This window comes from Zootermopsis nevadensis, unplaced genomic scaffold, assembly GCF_977971745.1.
Source record: "Zootermopsis nevadensis isolate Lab colony 2312 unplaced genomic scaffold, Znev_1.0 Znev_ptg000015l, whole genome shotgun sequence".
Classification (NCBI taxonomy): domain Eukaryota; kingdom Metazoa; phylum Arthropoda; class Insecta; order Blattodea; family Termopsidae; genus Zootermopsis; species Zootermopsis nevadensis.
The window spans coordinates 1710303-1724307 of record NW_028259147.1 but is presented as its reverse complement, the minus strand read 5'-3'; the positions used below and the strand labels follow the sequence as shown (position 1 = coordinate 1724307).

At 38.5% G+C, this 14005-nt stretch overlaps 2 protein-coding genes across 7 annotated transcripts in view; one reads left to right on the top strand and one right to left on the bottom strand.

Moving 5' to 3' along the window:
* The window catches only part of LOC110833606 (uncharacterized), a 43203-nt gene that overhangs the window by 16016 nt on the left and 13182 nt on the right, over nt 1–14005 (bottom strand). The gene's annotated exons all lie outside the window — the stretch shown is intronic.
* LOC110833609 (venom carboxylesterase-6) lies at nt 467–8253 on the top strand. Its single transcript, XM_022071893.2, has 10 exons — nt 467–740; nt 1235–1381; nt 1814–1967; nt 2999–3184; nt 4379–4569; nt 4930–5095; nt 5641–5825; nt 6233–6383; nt 6909–7035; nt 7872–8253. The coding sequence occupies exons 1-10, from the start codon at nt 504–506 to the stop codon at nt 8086–8088; spliced, it is 1761 nt and encodes a 586-aa protein (XP_021927585.1). The 5' UTR covers nt 467–503; the 3' UTR covers nt 8089–8253.

Below are 14005 nucleotides of genomic sequence, written 5' to 3'. Positions count from 1 at the left end.
TCTTAGACACGAATAATTTTATTTGAGGAGGAATGTTAAACAATTCCATGGTTTTATATTTTACGTTTTTATACTAAATATGGTGTCTCTAAATTACATAAACAGAAATTACTGGTATGTGTATTATCACGTTATTCCGCCACACATATGCAAACTTGCATTTTCAAAATTTCAGTTTTTAATGGACTTCAGAAGCAGACCTAGAAATTAAAGGTAATTAAGTGCCTGACTATCAGTTCAAATTTGTAACATAAAATACATAATTTTTCTCATTACTGGTTTGTCTCTAATGCTAACAACAGACAGGCAAAATATATCATACCTTATCATCAGACACATTTGAGGCAGTCAAAAAAAAAAAAGAAGATACAATGAACAAACAGTAACAGTAAATCATTCACCTCTGTTTACAAGCACTGCTTATCTAGCACCAGTGAGACTGATAAGTGTAATTAGAACTGCGGCAAACTAATATAAGTTTAAACGATGAACTTTCTATTAGAATGGAAGTGTCATTCCACTTGCGAACTGCCCTTATGCGCAACATGCTGTGGGCAACGTTTCTACCGATAACTGCAGTTCTGGTTTTTGGGGCTGTCCCACCCCAACTGGGACCACTAGTCCACGTTGAACAGGGAGCATTACGTGGAACTTATCTCACTTCAGCTGGTGGAAGAATATTTTCAGCATTTCAAGGAATACCATATGCACGGCCACCTACAGGAAAACACCGGTTCAAGGTACTAGTAAGGGTCCGGATCTAAATTATAAAACTAAGAAGCGGAATACAAAACTTGATGTATCACCAGACGTCTGGATGTATACTCTACAATAGTCTGTTATAGATACAATAAACTCATAAAAATTACTGAAAGCTACTGAAGAAAATGCTAACTGCACTGGCATCCATCACGTGGACTAAGTTTGAGTAAAGTGATTATGAAACATAAAGAAACAATCTTAATAAAAATTACAATATTTTCCAAAAACTTTATACACTTGCACGTCACTCAATATTCATTAATCATCCTATCACTTGATGTTATATTGTATGATCTACTGAAAGTGTCATTATACATACCACATATAACTAATTAAACTTTCTTTTGTTGTTTTAGTGAGTACATTTTCTACAGATTAACTAAGATAATTTGAAGATGACTAAAGTTAACATTCTTAACGATGACATTGGAAGCTAATATGCCATTCATTATAAAACTTCAATTTTTTTTAGGACCCATCACCAGCCAAACCATGGAGAGGTGTATGGCCAGCTATAAAACCAGGGAGCCAATGTCTGCAATACAATACAGTCGCCACAAAACACCCCAATCCCCAAGGAGACGAGGACTGCCTATATCTTAACGTATATTCAACCATGGTACGCACTCTTAATATCTTCATTTTCATAATATGGCGATGGATGTTGAAGGCATCATGCCAGAAGAGCATTATGAATATATCTGCATGATCGGAGATACTGGGTCTAACAACATAAAATAGTGGGATGTACGTCATGCCGGAAGGTCGTAATGCTGATGCTCCTCTGCACAGAGATATAGACAGCTACACTTGGGTGTATAAACTTTAATCCAGTCCATGCTATCTTTACTAGTATCCTATAATCAAAATCTAGGTTTCTCAAGTTGTCTCTTTCCTACAGATCTTTCAACTATATCTGTTTATATATTTCTCATATATTCATGTGTGCTACATATCCTACTCATCGCATGCTCCATGATTTAATTTTTCTAATAACATTTGGTGAAGAGTACAAATTAATTTGTTAATGCATAATTGTATACTCCTCCAGCTACCAGCTGGTGGTGGTGCTCCACTACTGGATGTTATCGTCAACATCCATGGAGGAGCCTTCATATTTGGTGCAGGTAGTGATAGCGGTCCAAAATATCTCATGGATCGAGATTTAGTCTTTGTAACTTTCAACTACAGACTAGGACCACTAGGTAAGACCAAATAACTTCTCTCTCAGAAACTATTTCAGTACATTTTATTAATGTTACCATGACAAAAGAGGGGGTCCATAGTGGCTGTGCGGTCTGAGATGTGGGCCTTGTGCCGCTTGGTCGCTGGGACCGTGGGTTCGAATCCCACTCAAGCCATGGATGTTTGTCCGCGTTTTTGTGTGTTGTACTGTCCTGTGTACAGGTAGAGGCCTTGCGACGAGCCGATCCCTCGTCCAAGGAGTCCTACCGAATGTCTAATAGATCAAAGCCAACAAAAAGTTGGGACCCACTGTGCTCGGGCACTTGAAGAACGGGTCGTTCCCAGTATCCCAGTATGACAATAGAGACCAAGTGTGGAATTTCAATTTGCTTCATATATGAAGGTCTGAAGGCCTAAATATGCTTCACTAATGTGTTTAAATAATAAGAAGCAAGGGTTTCTTCCAAGTAATTTCGCTGCTTGGAACCTCACATCTCAAAAATCACAAGCAGTACAAATGTGAAAAGACTTCACAATAAGCTACATATTTTAACTATTTATTTATTGTTTCATGACACTCTCAGCAGGTCGGAATAAACGGCATCATATGATAGGATTCATAAATAATGAATTAGAAATGATGTACAAGGAAGCTGTTATAGCCTAATTAAAGGTACTACATTGGCATTTACTTGTCGGGACTGAGAAAAACCACAAAAACCTCACAGCCATTCTCCAGGACCTCTCACATACAAAGCAGGAGTGCCAATCACTTGATCACAATGTTTGGCGATATTCTATCAAAAACAAAAAACTTAATAAATATAAGAAAAAGTAACCACAAAATTTGAGATATCAATTTTTTTTAACAGTAGCCAATTTTGTTAAACTTTAATAACTTTTCTAAAGAGTACCTGCTAAAAATCGTCATAATGTTATAATATTAGTTATCAAACGGTATATTTTGTCACATTTCACTTCTTATCTCAAAATTTCTTGTATTTTAAACTTCACTGTGATTATAATCGGATGTTAAATGTAACTGTTGTAGGTTTCCTGAGCACAGAAGATGAAGTGGTCCCAGGTAATATGGGATTAAAAGATCAAACTGCAGCACTGCGTTGGGTACAAAGAAATATTGCTTCATTTGGCGGAAACCCAGCAAGTATAACTATAACCGGTCAATCCGCAGGTGGTGCCAGTGTCCATTACCACTACCTGTCACCATTATCTCACGGTAAGGTAATCCTAAGATCCAAAAAGCAGCACCAATAGATTTGTAGTTTATTTAATGACACTTTTTCAGGAGATCAGACTATATAGCAGCAAGTGAGATGATGATAGTGAATTGGAAATGATGTGGAAGAAAGAGGTCATGGCCTAATCTAAGGTACTATACTGGCATTTGCCCCGAGGGACTAAGGAAAACCCAGTCAGGATAGCTGGTCTCTGGGCCAAGACTTGAACCTGGACCTCCTGAATACGAAGCAAGAGTGTTAATCACTCGACCAAAACGTTCAGGTCATGCACTTGTTTGTTGTTCTGTGTGGGTGTGAAACTTGGTCCCTCGCCCTACAGAATAATGCAAATAGAGGATGTTTGAGGAAAGGGTGGTGAGGAAAATATCTGGAGCTCAGACAGAGTAACAGGAGATGTAGAAAATTACATAACGAGGAGTACTACAATTTGTAATATACACCAAACATGATGAAGTATGTGTGGAAATGTAGGATGTATGTGGAAGATGAGAAATTCATACAGAAGTTTAGTTACAGAACCTTAAAGATACTATTTAGGAGACCTAGGAATAGATGAGAGCATAATACTAAAATGGATCTGAAAGAAATATAATGAGGACTGAATTTAATTAGTTACAAGAGAGTCCAATGGTGAGACTAAAAGAAGATGCACAGTGAATATAATGAAATACACAATTAATTATTAAAATGACTGTTGGAGTGTTACCTGAACCAAATCAACAAACAAATGGTGAAAACCTGCAAATCTAAAAACACAACCAATTCCCTAACAAACTTTTTTTAAAGATTCAAGATATTGACTATGGAATTATTAAAATTAGGTATGAATCAATAACACTCCGCATTTTAAAATTGCAAAGTTTAAAATTTTCGATTCCATTAACCAATAAATAAAAAGGTGCTTGTCACTGCAACACCATATGTTTGCCACTATGTAACATGAGAGATGGTCACTTACATTAAGGGACATAAAATGTACCAATTATTTGAAGATGGCTCTCTTATGGGATGCAGTGGGAGGCAACAAGGACCTCTGAAACATCACTAAACATCTACCAGACTATACAGCACTACAACCGAGAAGACAGCCATCTTCTTTTTACTCACCGTTGTGAAAACCAAAAATTCTATCTGTTAATTATTTTACAACAAAAATGTATGGTTGCTGATAGGCTTATTCCAACGAGGGATTTCCCAGAGTGGAAGCGCTTTATGTCCATGGACACAGATGGAAAATGGAAGAATAAAAGCAATGAAATTAGCACAAGAACTGGGGTGTAACACACAGACATCACGCGAGCTACTGGACTGCCTGAGACATCGACCAGCAAGCATGATTGTTCAACAGGTTGCAACATTCCAGGTAAAACTTTCTAAGGACAGAGTGAAATCTCAGCCTTATATTATATATATCTTGTTAGTGATGATTTATTTATCTGAGTATCTAGCTGGTGTTGATAAAATACAAAACATTTCTGCAAGCTTTCCGCTTCAGTTTAACAGAACATTTTTAAAATCAAAACAGCCATTAAAAGTGGATGGGATAAAATGGGCAGGTCATGTAGCATACCCATGAGCAGTGGATAGAGCTGGATAATAAATAATTTTAAATATGTAAATGTTTCACTACACAAGGCGTGTCATGTTAGAGGACTTAATTTGTTAATTTGAGTTTCTGAGATGTATATTAATCAGGAATTATTTTTTTATGCTCTCCACTTAGGGTTGGCAGAACATGCCATTTTCTCCATTTGGTCCCACTGTAGAGGTGGCGGGTGTTACTCCATTCTTGGACAGACAACCAATTGATATACTTTTAGATGGGAATGTCCAAAATCTACCTTGGATCACAGGCGTTACAACAGAAGAAGGACTTTACCCTGCAGGAAGTACATACCAAATCTCCTCATTGTGAAATACTTAAGAATATCGGCTGGCACGGGTTTTGTCATATCTCACAACAAAGTAAAATCTGTGAGATTTTAGGTTCTCATGTTGGCAAGCATGAAGATGACTGCGGTTCTTCAATTTCTCTGTTTCACAAAGAAATTAATTAGAACACCTTAATCTGAAAGTGTTATAGTTTAATTTATGATTTATGAACTATACTGAACTACTTCAAGATCAAAGCTTGTGGTAACACAAGTTTTTCATTGGCTCCTGATATAAAATTACGTAATTAATTAGACGATAACAGAAACACAACTAAAACAAGTTTTTCATAGATAGATTGAAAAGAATATAATAGTATCAGTATCTGGAATATACAAGACTTTGCTGCAAACATACCATCAATGGTCAATAAAAGTCATGAAATTATTCCTTTTCTTAATATTTTAATTATTATGGCCTGCTTATCCACAATAATTTTAGGAAACAGTACAAGTACAAAAGCAGTGAGCATATTTCCTTACACGTTTGAACTTACTGACAGGTTGGGTGGAAAATGAAGACATCTTGAACGAAGTACAGAACAGATTCAGTGAGCTTGCACCTCTCATATTAGATTACAACTATACTGTGCCAGAGGAGCAGAAGCAAGCCGTGGCTCAGAGCATTCACCAGTTTTACCTTCAGGGTAAAACAATATCCCCAGAAACTACAAGCAACTTCATACAGGTAAGCTAAACAGAAACTGTCACAATAAAGAAATGCTGATGATTAAAAACTGCAGGAGTATAATGCAATAAATTAAATAAAAATAATGTAGTAATTAATTATGAAATCATTGCCAGACAGCGCAGTATACATTACCAAGAAGCATCTTCAGCTACGGACGTTGAGAAAAGCGGAATTTAGGAAGACCACAAATGAGATGCTTTGAACAGTTTGTGTAACCTTAGAAAAGGTCTATGTAACGAAGAAAAGGAAGAAATTACTTTAGTGTAATTAGCAAATTAAATAACATTTTAATACATTTTGAGCCAAAATTTCATATCGTGTTATAAAGCTCAGTACCATTTGAAACCAAAATTTATATATTCAACAGTATGCTAATAGGTAGCATCACAATTAATTATTTCCAGATGACTGGCGATCGCCACTTTGTTGTGGAAGCTGAACGAGCAGCTAGAATTCAAGCAGCTGTCAACTCAGCACCAGTCTACTTCTACCAATTTGGCTACAGAGGGCATCACAGTGTATCTGAATACCTGTCAGGAACAAATATTAATTTTGGTACAACCATATAACATACCCATGTTCATTCTCACCTTTCATTAACTGTAGATACAAATTTATTGCAGATAAAGCTAATAAGGAACATGCAACTTCCCATATTTAATTAATTCTTTCATATTTTAATAACCACAAATATATAAATATTTAGGAAGTGACTACAGACTGGATAACCGGGGATCAATCCCTGGCAGGGGCAAAGGATTCTCCCAGCCTCTGCATCCAGTCCAGCTCTGACGCCTATCCAAAAGGGTACCAGGGCGTAAAGTGCATTTGGAGCATGATGCTGACCACTCACCCCCACCTAGTACATTAGGCAATGACCACGTAATTCCACATCATTTCCAATTCATTATTCACTATCATAATCTCATTGAAAGCTAAATAATCTGAGTTATCAACAGCATCATTAAAAAAACAATAAATAAATATATACTGAAAGGGATACTGAGCCATGAAGCTTCAGGTGCCAAAGTATGTGAGTAGACAACAAGCCATTCCTCCTAAACTGTTTATTCCTTCCAGGTGTTAGTCATGCAGACGACTCAACTTTTGTACTACAACTTCCCTACAGTAATACTGAGGAGACGCAACAAGACAAGGATATGTCTAAAGTACTTGTAGACATATGGGATAGTTTCAACAGAAATGGGTATGACTGTACATACTGTGTGATATATCTTTGATAATACAATATTTTATTTTCCGTCTATACACAAACTTAAAATAATGTTGTTTAAAATTACTTAAAATTATAACATTCTCAGTAGATACTGCATCTTGTTACATTTTTTGTATTGACGACATGTTTCAATGTGTATTACATCATCATCAGGTCTATCAATTTTAAAAACTGTTGTACATCTTGCGTTGCTTATATTGATTTGTTTGATTTTAAGTCTTTGTCTCTTCTTTTAATTTTGGAGGTTGTGCTTGGATGTTTTATATCGGGTTGTAAGTGATGTGTTGTGTGTCCGATATTAAGAGACGGTCGTCAATACAAAAAATGTAACAAGATGCAGTATCTACTGAGGATGTTATAATTTTAAGTAATTTTAAACAACATTATTTTAAGTTTGTGTATAGATGGAAAATAAAATATTGTATCAATAAAACACAAACATGACGCAATTAAGATATAAAAAAAATCTTTGATAATGTTGCATGTAATACTGTTACACTTTCAACGGTCGATAATCTGGCGGTGAGTTTCTTCTGTGAAACAATATCTACCAGCTGTGCTATTAAATTTTTCATAAACTATGTCAGAATGCATAAGAAATGTATAAATTACAATGAAGGGTTTATAACAAACTGGGGATAGATTCCACTAATTGAATGAAGTAGAGCAAACAACGTACCACCTTCCACGAAACCCCATTCATTCTGAAAACTTGTGCCATTATCGAAGTTTATTATTTTACTTTCTGCGTATCATATAGCAAAAGAGGCATTATGAATTATAACACTTCCCTTCACTTGTTACAGTAATCCTGTTCCCAGTGGAAGGAACTTCACTTGGGAACCAGTGACAGCCAGAAGTGACGAGCTTACATATTTGTATATCGCTAACAGCAGCCACTTGGAGATGAGATGCAGCCTTGACTTGGGAAACAGAGAATTCTGGGATTCCCTTCCAATCAGCGAATCTCAAATTAGCATAAATGTTCAAAACATACAGCAAAAAACTCACGAGGAGCTATAGTGATTAAACACTGAGAAGACTTAAAAATCTTGCAGATTATACAGAAACATTACTCAAAAGAAACAGCTATTATCAGTTTTATAACCTCAAAATGGGCTTCAAGTACCCATTCTTTGTAGAGGAAGAATATTAACATGAAATAAACTGTATATTACACAAAACTAACCACAAAGTCCGTGTATTATTTTATTTTTTAATCCTCTTTGCTTTAGCTGAATCTTCCAATCATATAATACATATCCATTTCTCCCTGACATGACAATTGTTAAAACTTTATATTTATTTACCGCTTTACTCCCCATGTTTCTCCACCATATCTTTCATAAGGAAGAAGACAGATACCTACTCTGTGGGTCCTTTAAATCAGTGGTATTTTTCGTTCGCGTACCCCCAGATATACTTTTTCTTCAACTTTGTACCCCCAAAGTTGTTGGTGTATAATTCAAGTTATACGTAGTATATAATCTACATCTAAAATAAATTAAATAAATTACATTACTGATTATTCAGTGTTTATCATAAAATAATTTTTTTTTTAAATTTCACGTGCCCCCTAAGATGTCTTCGCGTACCCCCAGATATAGTTTCTCTTCAACTTTGTACCCCCAAAGTTGTTGGTGTATAATTCAAGTTATACGTAGTATATAATCTACATCTAAAATAAATTAAATAAATTACATTACTGATTATTCAGTGTTTATCATAAAATAATTTTTTTTTTAAATTTCACGTGCCCCCTAAGATGTCTTCGCGTACCCCCAGATATAGTTTCTCTTCAACTTTGTACCCCCAAAGTTGTTGGTGTATAATTCAAGTTATACGTAGTATATAATCTACATCTAAAATAAATTAAATAAATTACATTACTGATTATTCAGTGTTTATTATAAAATAATATATTTTTTTTAAATTTCACGTACCCCCTAAGATGTCTTCGCGTACCCCAGGTTGAATACCACTGCTCTATAATGAACAATCCAAATCTCAGGACACACTGCGCAAAGACAAGGGGAGATCCAACTACTGAAACATGGCTTCATTTTACCACAATGAACAATGAATTTTCTCCAGAAGAACAAAAATATTGTATGTAATACTCCATCATTAGAAAAAAAAATAAGAACCACAGGATGAACCAGGAACATTACTTCTATGACTGTAAAGACTATTGTATGCAGTTAACAGTATAAATATTTCACATTAATACGAAATAAGAATTTACTGTCAACAAGTGTTAATCCCAGGACCTTATCTTCCTTCGTTTAATTTACTCCGGTAGATGTCAAAAACTTGGCTTGAAAAAAACTAAATGAAGACAAATGTTAATTATGTTTCTGGAGACTGAGTTCAGTGTACGAAATTTATCACTGTTATCTCTTTATGCTTGACCTCTTACTTATTTAATCCACTGGCAATCTAAAAAACTTAAACGGTTATTTACTTATAAAGAGTGAATGACACTTATTTAAAAAGTGAACAGAGGACAAAATTAACATCATAATAATGAAGCTTTCTGTCTTCTGGGTTGTTGTGCTGTGTAGTCTGGTTGATGTTAACCAACGTTTCAGAGGTCATACTGCCTCCGTCATCAGGGCGATGAGTATGAAGATTTCTGTCTTCTGGGTTGTTGTGCTGTGTAGTCTGGTTGATGTTAACCAACGTTTCAGAGGTCATACTGCCTCCGTCATCAGGGCGATGAGTATGAAGATTTCTGTCTTCTGGGTTGTTGCACTGTGTAGTCTGGTTGATGTTAACCAACGTTTCAGAGGTCATACTGCCTCCGTCATCAGGGCGATGAGTATGAAGATTTCTGTCTTCTGGGTTGTTGCGCTCTGTAGTCTGGTCGATGTTAACCAACGTTTCAGAGGTCATACTGCCTCCGTCATCAGAGCGATGAGTATGAAGATTTCTGTCTTCTGGGTTGTTGCGCTCTGTAGTCTGGTCGATGTTAACCAACGTTTCAGAGGTCATACTGCCTCCGTCATCAGAGTATGAAGATTTCTGTCTTCTGGGTTGTTGCACTGTGTAGTCTGGTCGATGTTAACCAACGTTTCAGAGGTCATACTGCCTCCGTCATCAGAGCGATGAGTATGAAGATTTCTGTCTTCTGGGTTGTTGCGCTCTGTAGTCTGGTCGATGTTAACCAACGTTTCAGAGGTCATACTGCCTCCGTCATCAGAGCGATGAGTATGAAGATTTCTGTCTTCTGGGTTGTTGCACTGTGTAGTCTGGTTGATGTTAACCAACGTTTCAGAGGTCATACTGCCTCCGTCATCAGGGCGATGAGTATGAAGATTTCTGTCTTCTGGGTTGTTGCGCTCTGTAGTCTGGTCGATGTTAACCAACGTTTCAGAGGTCATACTGCCTCCGTCATCAGAGCGATGAGTATGAAGATTTCTGTCTTCTGGGTTGTTGCGCTCTGTAGTCTGGTCGATGTTAACCAACGTTTCAGAGGTCATACTGCCTCCGTCATCAGGGCGATGAGTATGAAGATTTCTGTCTTCTGGGTTGTTGCGCTCTGTAGTCTGGTCGATGTTAACCAACGTTTCAGAGGTCATACTGCCTCCGTCATCAGAGCGATGAGTATGAAGATTTCTGTCTTCTGGGTTGTTGCGCTCTGTAGTCTGGTCGATGTTAACCAACGTTTCAGAGGTCATACTGCCTCCGTCATCAGAGTATGAAGATTTCTGTCTTCTGGGTTGTTGCACTGTGTAGTCTGGTCGATGTTAACCAACGTTTCAGAGGTCATACTGCCTCCGTCATCAGAGCGATGAGTATGAAGATTTCTGTCTTCTGGGTTGTTGCGCTCTGTAGTCTGGTCGATGTTAACCAACGTTTCAGAGGTCATACTGCCTCCGTCATCAGAGCGATGAGTATGAAGATTTCTGTCTTCTGGGTTGTTGCACTGTGTAGTCTGGTTGATGTTAACCAACGTTTCAGAGGTCATACTGCCTCCGTCATCAGGGCGATGAGTATGAAGATTTCTGTCTTCTGGGTTGTTGCGCTCTGTAGTCTGGTCGATGTTAACCAACGTTTCAGAGGTCATACTGCCTCCGTCATCAGAGCGATGAGTATGAAGATTTCTGTCTTCTGGGTTGTTGCGCTCTGTAGTCTGGTCGATGTTAACCAACGTTTCAGAGGTCATACTGCCTCCGTCATCAGGGCGATGAGTATGAAGATTTCTGTCTTCTGGGTTGTTGCGCTCTGTAGTCTGGTTGATGTTAACCAACGTTTCAGAGGTCATACTGCCTCCGTCATCAGGGCGATGAGTATGAAGATTTCTGTCTTCTGGGTTGTTGCACTGTGTAGTCTGGTTGATGTTAACCAACGTTTCAGAGGTCATACTGCCTCCGTCATCAGGGCGATGAGTATGAAGATTTCTGTCTTCTGGGTTGTTGCGCTGTGTAGTCTGGTTGATGTTAACCAACGTTTCAGAGGTCATACTGCCTCCGTCATCAGGGCGATGAGTATGAAGATTTCTGTCTTCTGGGTTGTTGCGCTCTGTAGTCTGGTCGATGTTAACCAACGTTTCAGAGGTCATACTGCCTCCGTCATCAGAGCGATGAGTATGAAGATTTCTGTCTTCTGGGTTGTTGCGCTCTGTAGTCTGGTCGATGTTAACCAACGTTTCAGAGGTCATACTGCCTCCGTCATCAGGGCGATGAGTATGAAGATTTCTGTCTTCTGGGTTGTTGCGCTCTGTAGTCTGGTTGATGTTAACCAACGTTTCAGAGGTCATACTGCCTCCGTCATCAGGGCGATGAGTATGAAGATTTCTGTCTTCTGGGTTGTTGCACTGTGTAGTCTGGTTGATGTTAACCAACGTTTCAGAGGTCATACTGCCTCCGTCATCAGGGCAATGAGTATGAAGATTTCTGTCTTCTGGGTTGTTGTGCTGTGTAGTCTGGTCGATGGTTGCCAACATTTCAAAGGTCATACTGCCTCCATCATTGGGGCATCATAATTATGTCTTAATTTTGCCACAGAAGAACTCCACCCCAAAATTCTTTATTTGCTTTTGCAACCGCCCTTCCGCAGACTCTTTTCTTCTCACTCTGGTTGCCCCGGGGTCAAACCCAGTTGCGGTTACAGCTTTATATAACTTCGGATAACGCGGAAGGATATAAGGAATAATAATTGGTGTGGGGTTTGTCGGCGAGCAAGATTGTCCGACTCTCAGGGATTATACGGGGACTGCGATAGTTGGAGCGGCCTTGCGCCAAGGACGTGAAATCTGTGGGGATGATCAACTGTAGACCACACCGAAGTCACCTTGGAATTATTTCACCTTTCATTTCCTTTTAACAAGTTATTCTTATTTTTGGGCAGCGCGATGATTCGGCTGTTGTATTTTGATCTTGAACTTTAATGAATCGAGGAGAAACTGTCTGCTTGCCTTGAAGAACCGAACTTTTTAGAGAGCGAGCCCCAACGCAACCTCGCTTTTTATATTCCCGCAACATAACTGTTTTTGAATTTTGAATTGAATATGACAATCCGGTTCGTCCCCCAAAAAGTCACTTATGACGTCGGACACGTGCCGAACAGCCACATTCAAATTGGTCCGAGTCGTAGTGGAGCAGCGGTCATCTGGCAATCGTCACTTCACACCTACTAGGGCGCCCCAAACCAACGGTCACTAAACCGAATGTCGGGGGAAGAGACTTTGACACGCCAGGATGGCGCCACTCTCTTTCCCAATGTGATACATTGGACAAAGCCAAAACTTAATAAAATCACTCAAATTTTGATGAAGTGAGGTGTACCAAGTATCATCTAATCACACCTCCTTCGTTGTATAAACCAGATTAGTATGCCAAAGCCTGGTTTACCCCTCATCTCAAGTTTCAGTCCGTTCGGGAATTGAACCACGGACCTGGACTGGCACTCTTTCTTTAAACTAGCAAACAAGATAATCTGTTATGAAAGGCCTACTTTCTCATCCATCAAGACTGTTTCTATATCAAAACAACAATGTGCCCATTCTTGCATCATGGTAATCAGCTAAACACAGAATGCAAACCATTTCAGTTAATTAAATTTAACCCACAAAGCAGACACATGAATCTAAAAATGGCTACTAACTAGATGGCTTACAGGGCCCGAAGGTTCATCACCGAATTAACCAAAGCCCTCCACCGGACCCTGTCCTGGGCCAACAAAATCCAGTTTCCTTCAACTCCTATCTCCCATAGATCCCGCCTGACATTATCCTCCCATCTACGTCTAGGTCTCCCCAGTGGTCTCTTCCCCTCAGGCTTCCCGACTAATACCCGCTGCACACCTCTTGTCCCATTCATGCGCGCTACATGCCCCGCCCATCTCATTCTTCTCGACTTAATCACCCTGACAATACTGGGGGAGGAGTACAGATTTTTAAGCTCATCATTATGCAGTTTTCTCCATGCCCCATCGTCTTCTCTCCTAGGTCCAAATATCCTCCTCAACACCCGATTCTCAAACACCTGCAATCTGTGTTCCTTCCTCTGAGTGACAGACCATGTTTTGCACCCATACAAAACAACAGGCAAAATTACTGTTTTGTATACTTTAATCTTCAGGTTCTTAGAAATCAGATGGGAAGACAAAATATTTTGATCTGAGAAGTAGCAAGCATTTCTGGAATTAGTCTCCTCCTAATTTCCTCATGAGTACAATTTTGATTTCTCATTGTTGTTCACAAATATTTGAACTTCCATTGTTGTGGCATCTCTTCCTTATCCCAAATCAACTGAATAAGCTTATGGATCCTCATATGCAACCCTTTGCCACCTGCTTTAATTAATTCTGCTGGAATCTGATCAATACCTGGAGATTTATAACTTCTCAACTTCCCAATGGCTAGTTCAGCTTCATCTAAGCTAGGTTCTGGCACTAACAGTTCAGCTGTATGCATTTTAATCTGTCTAATATCACC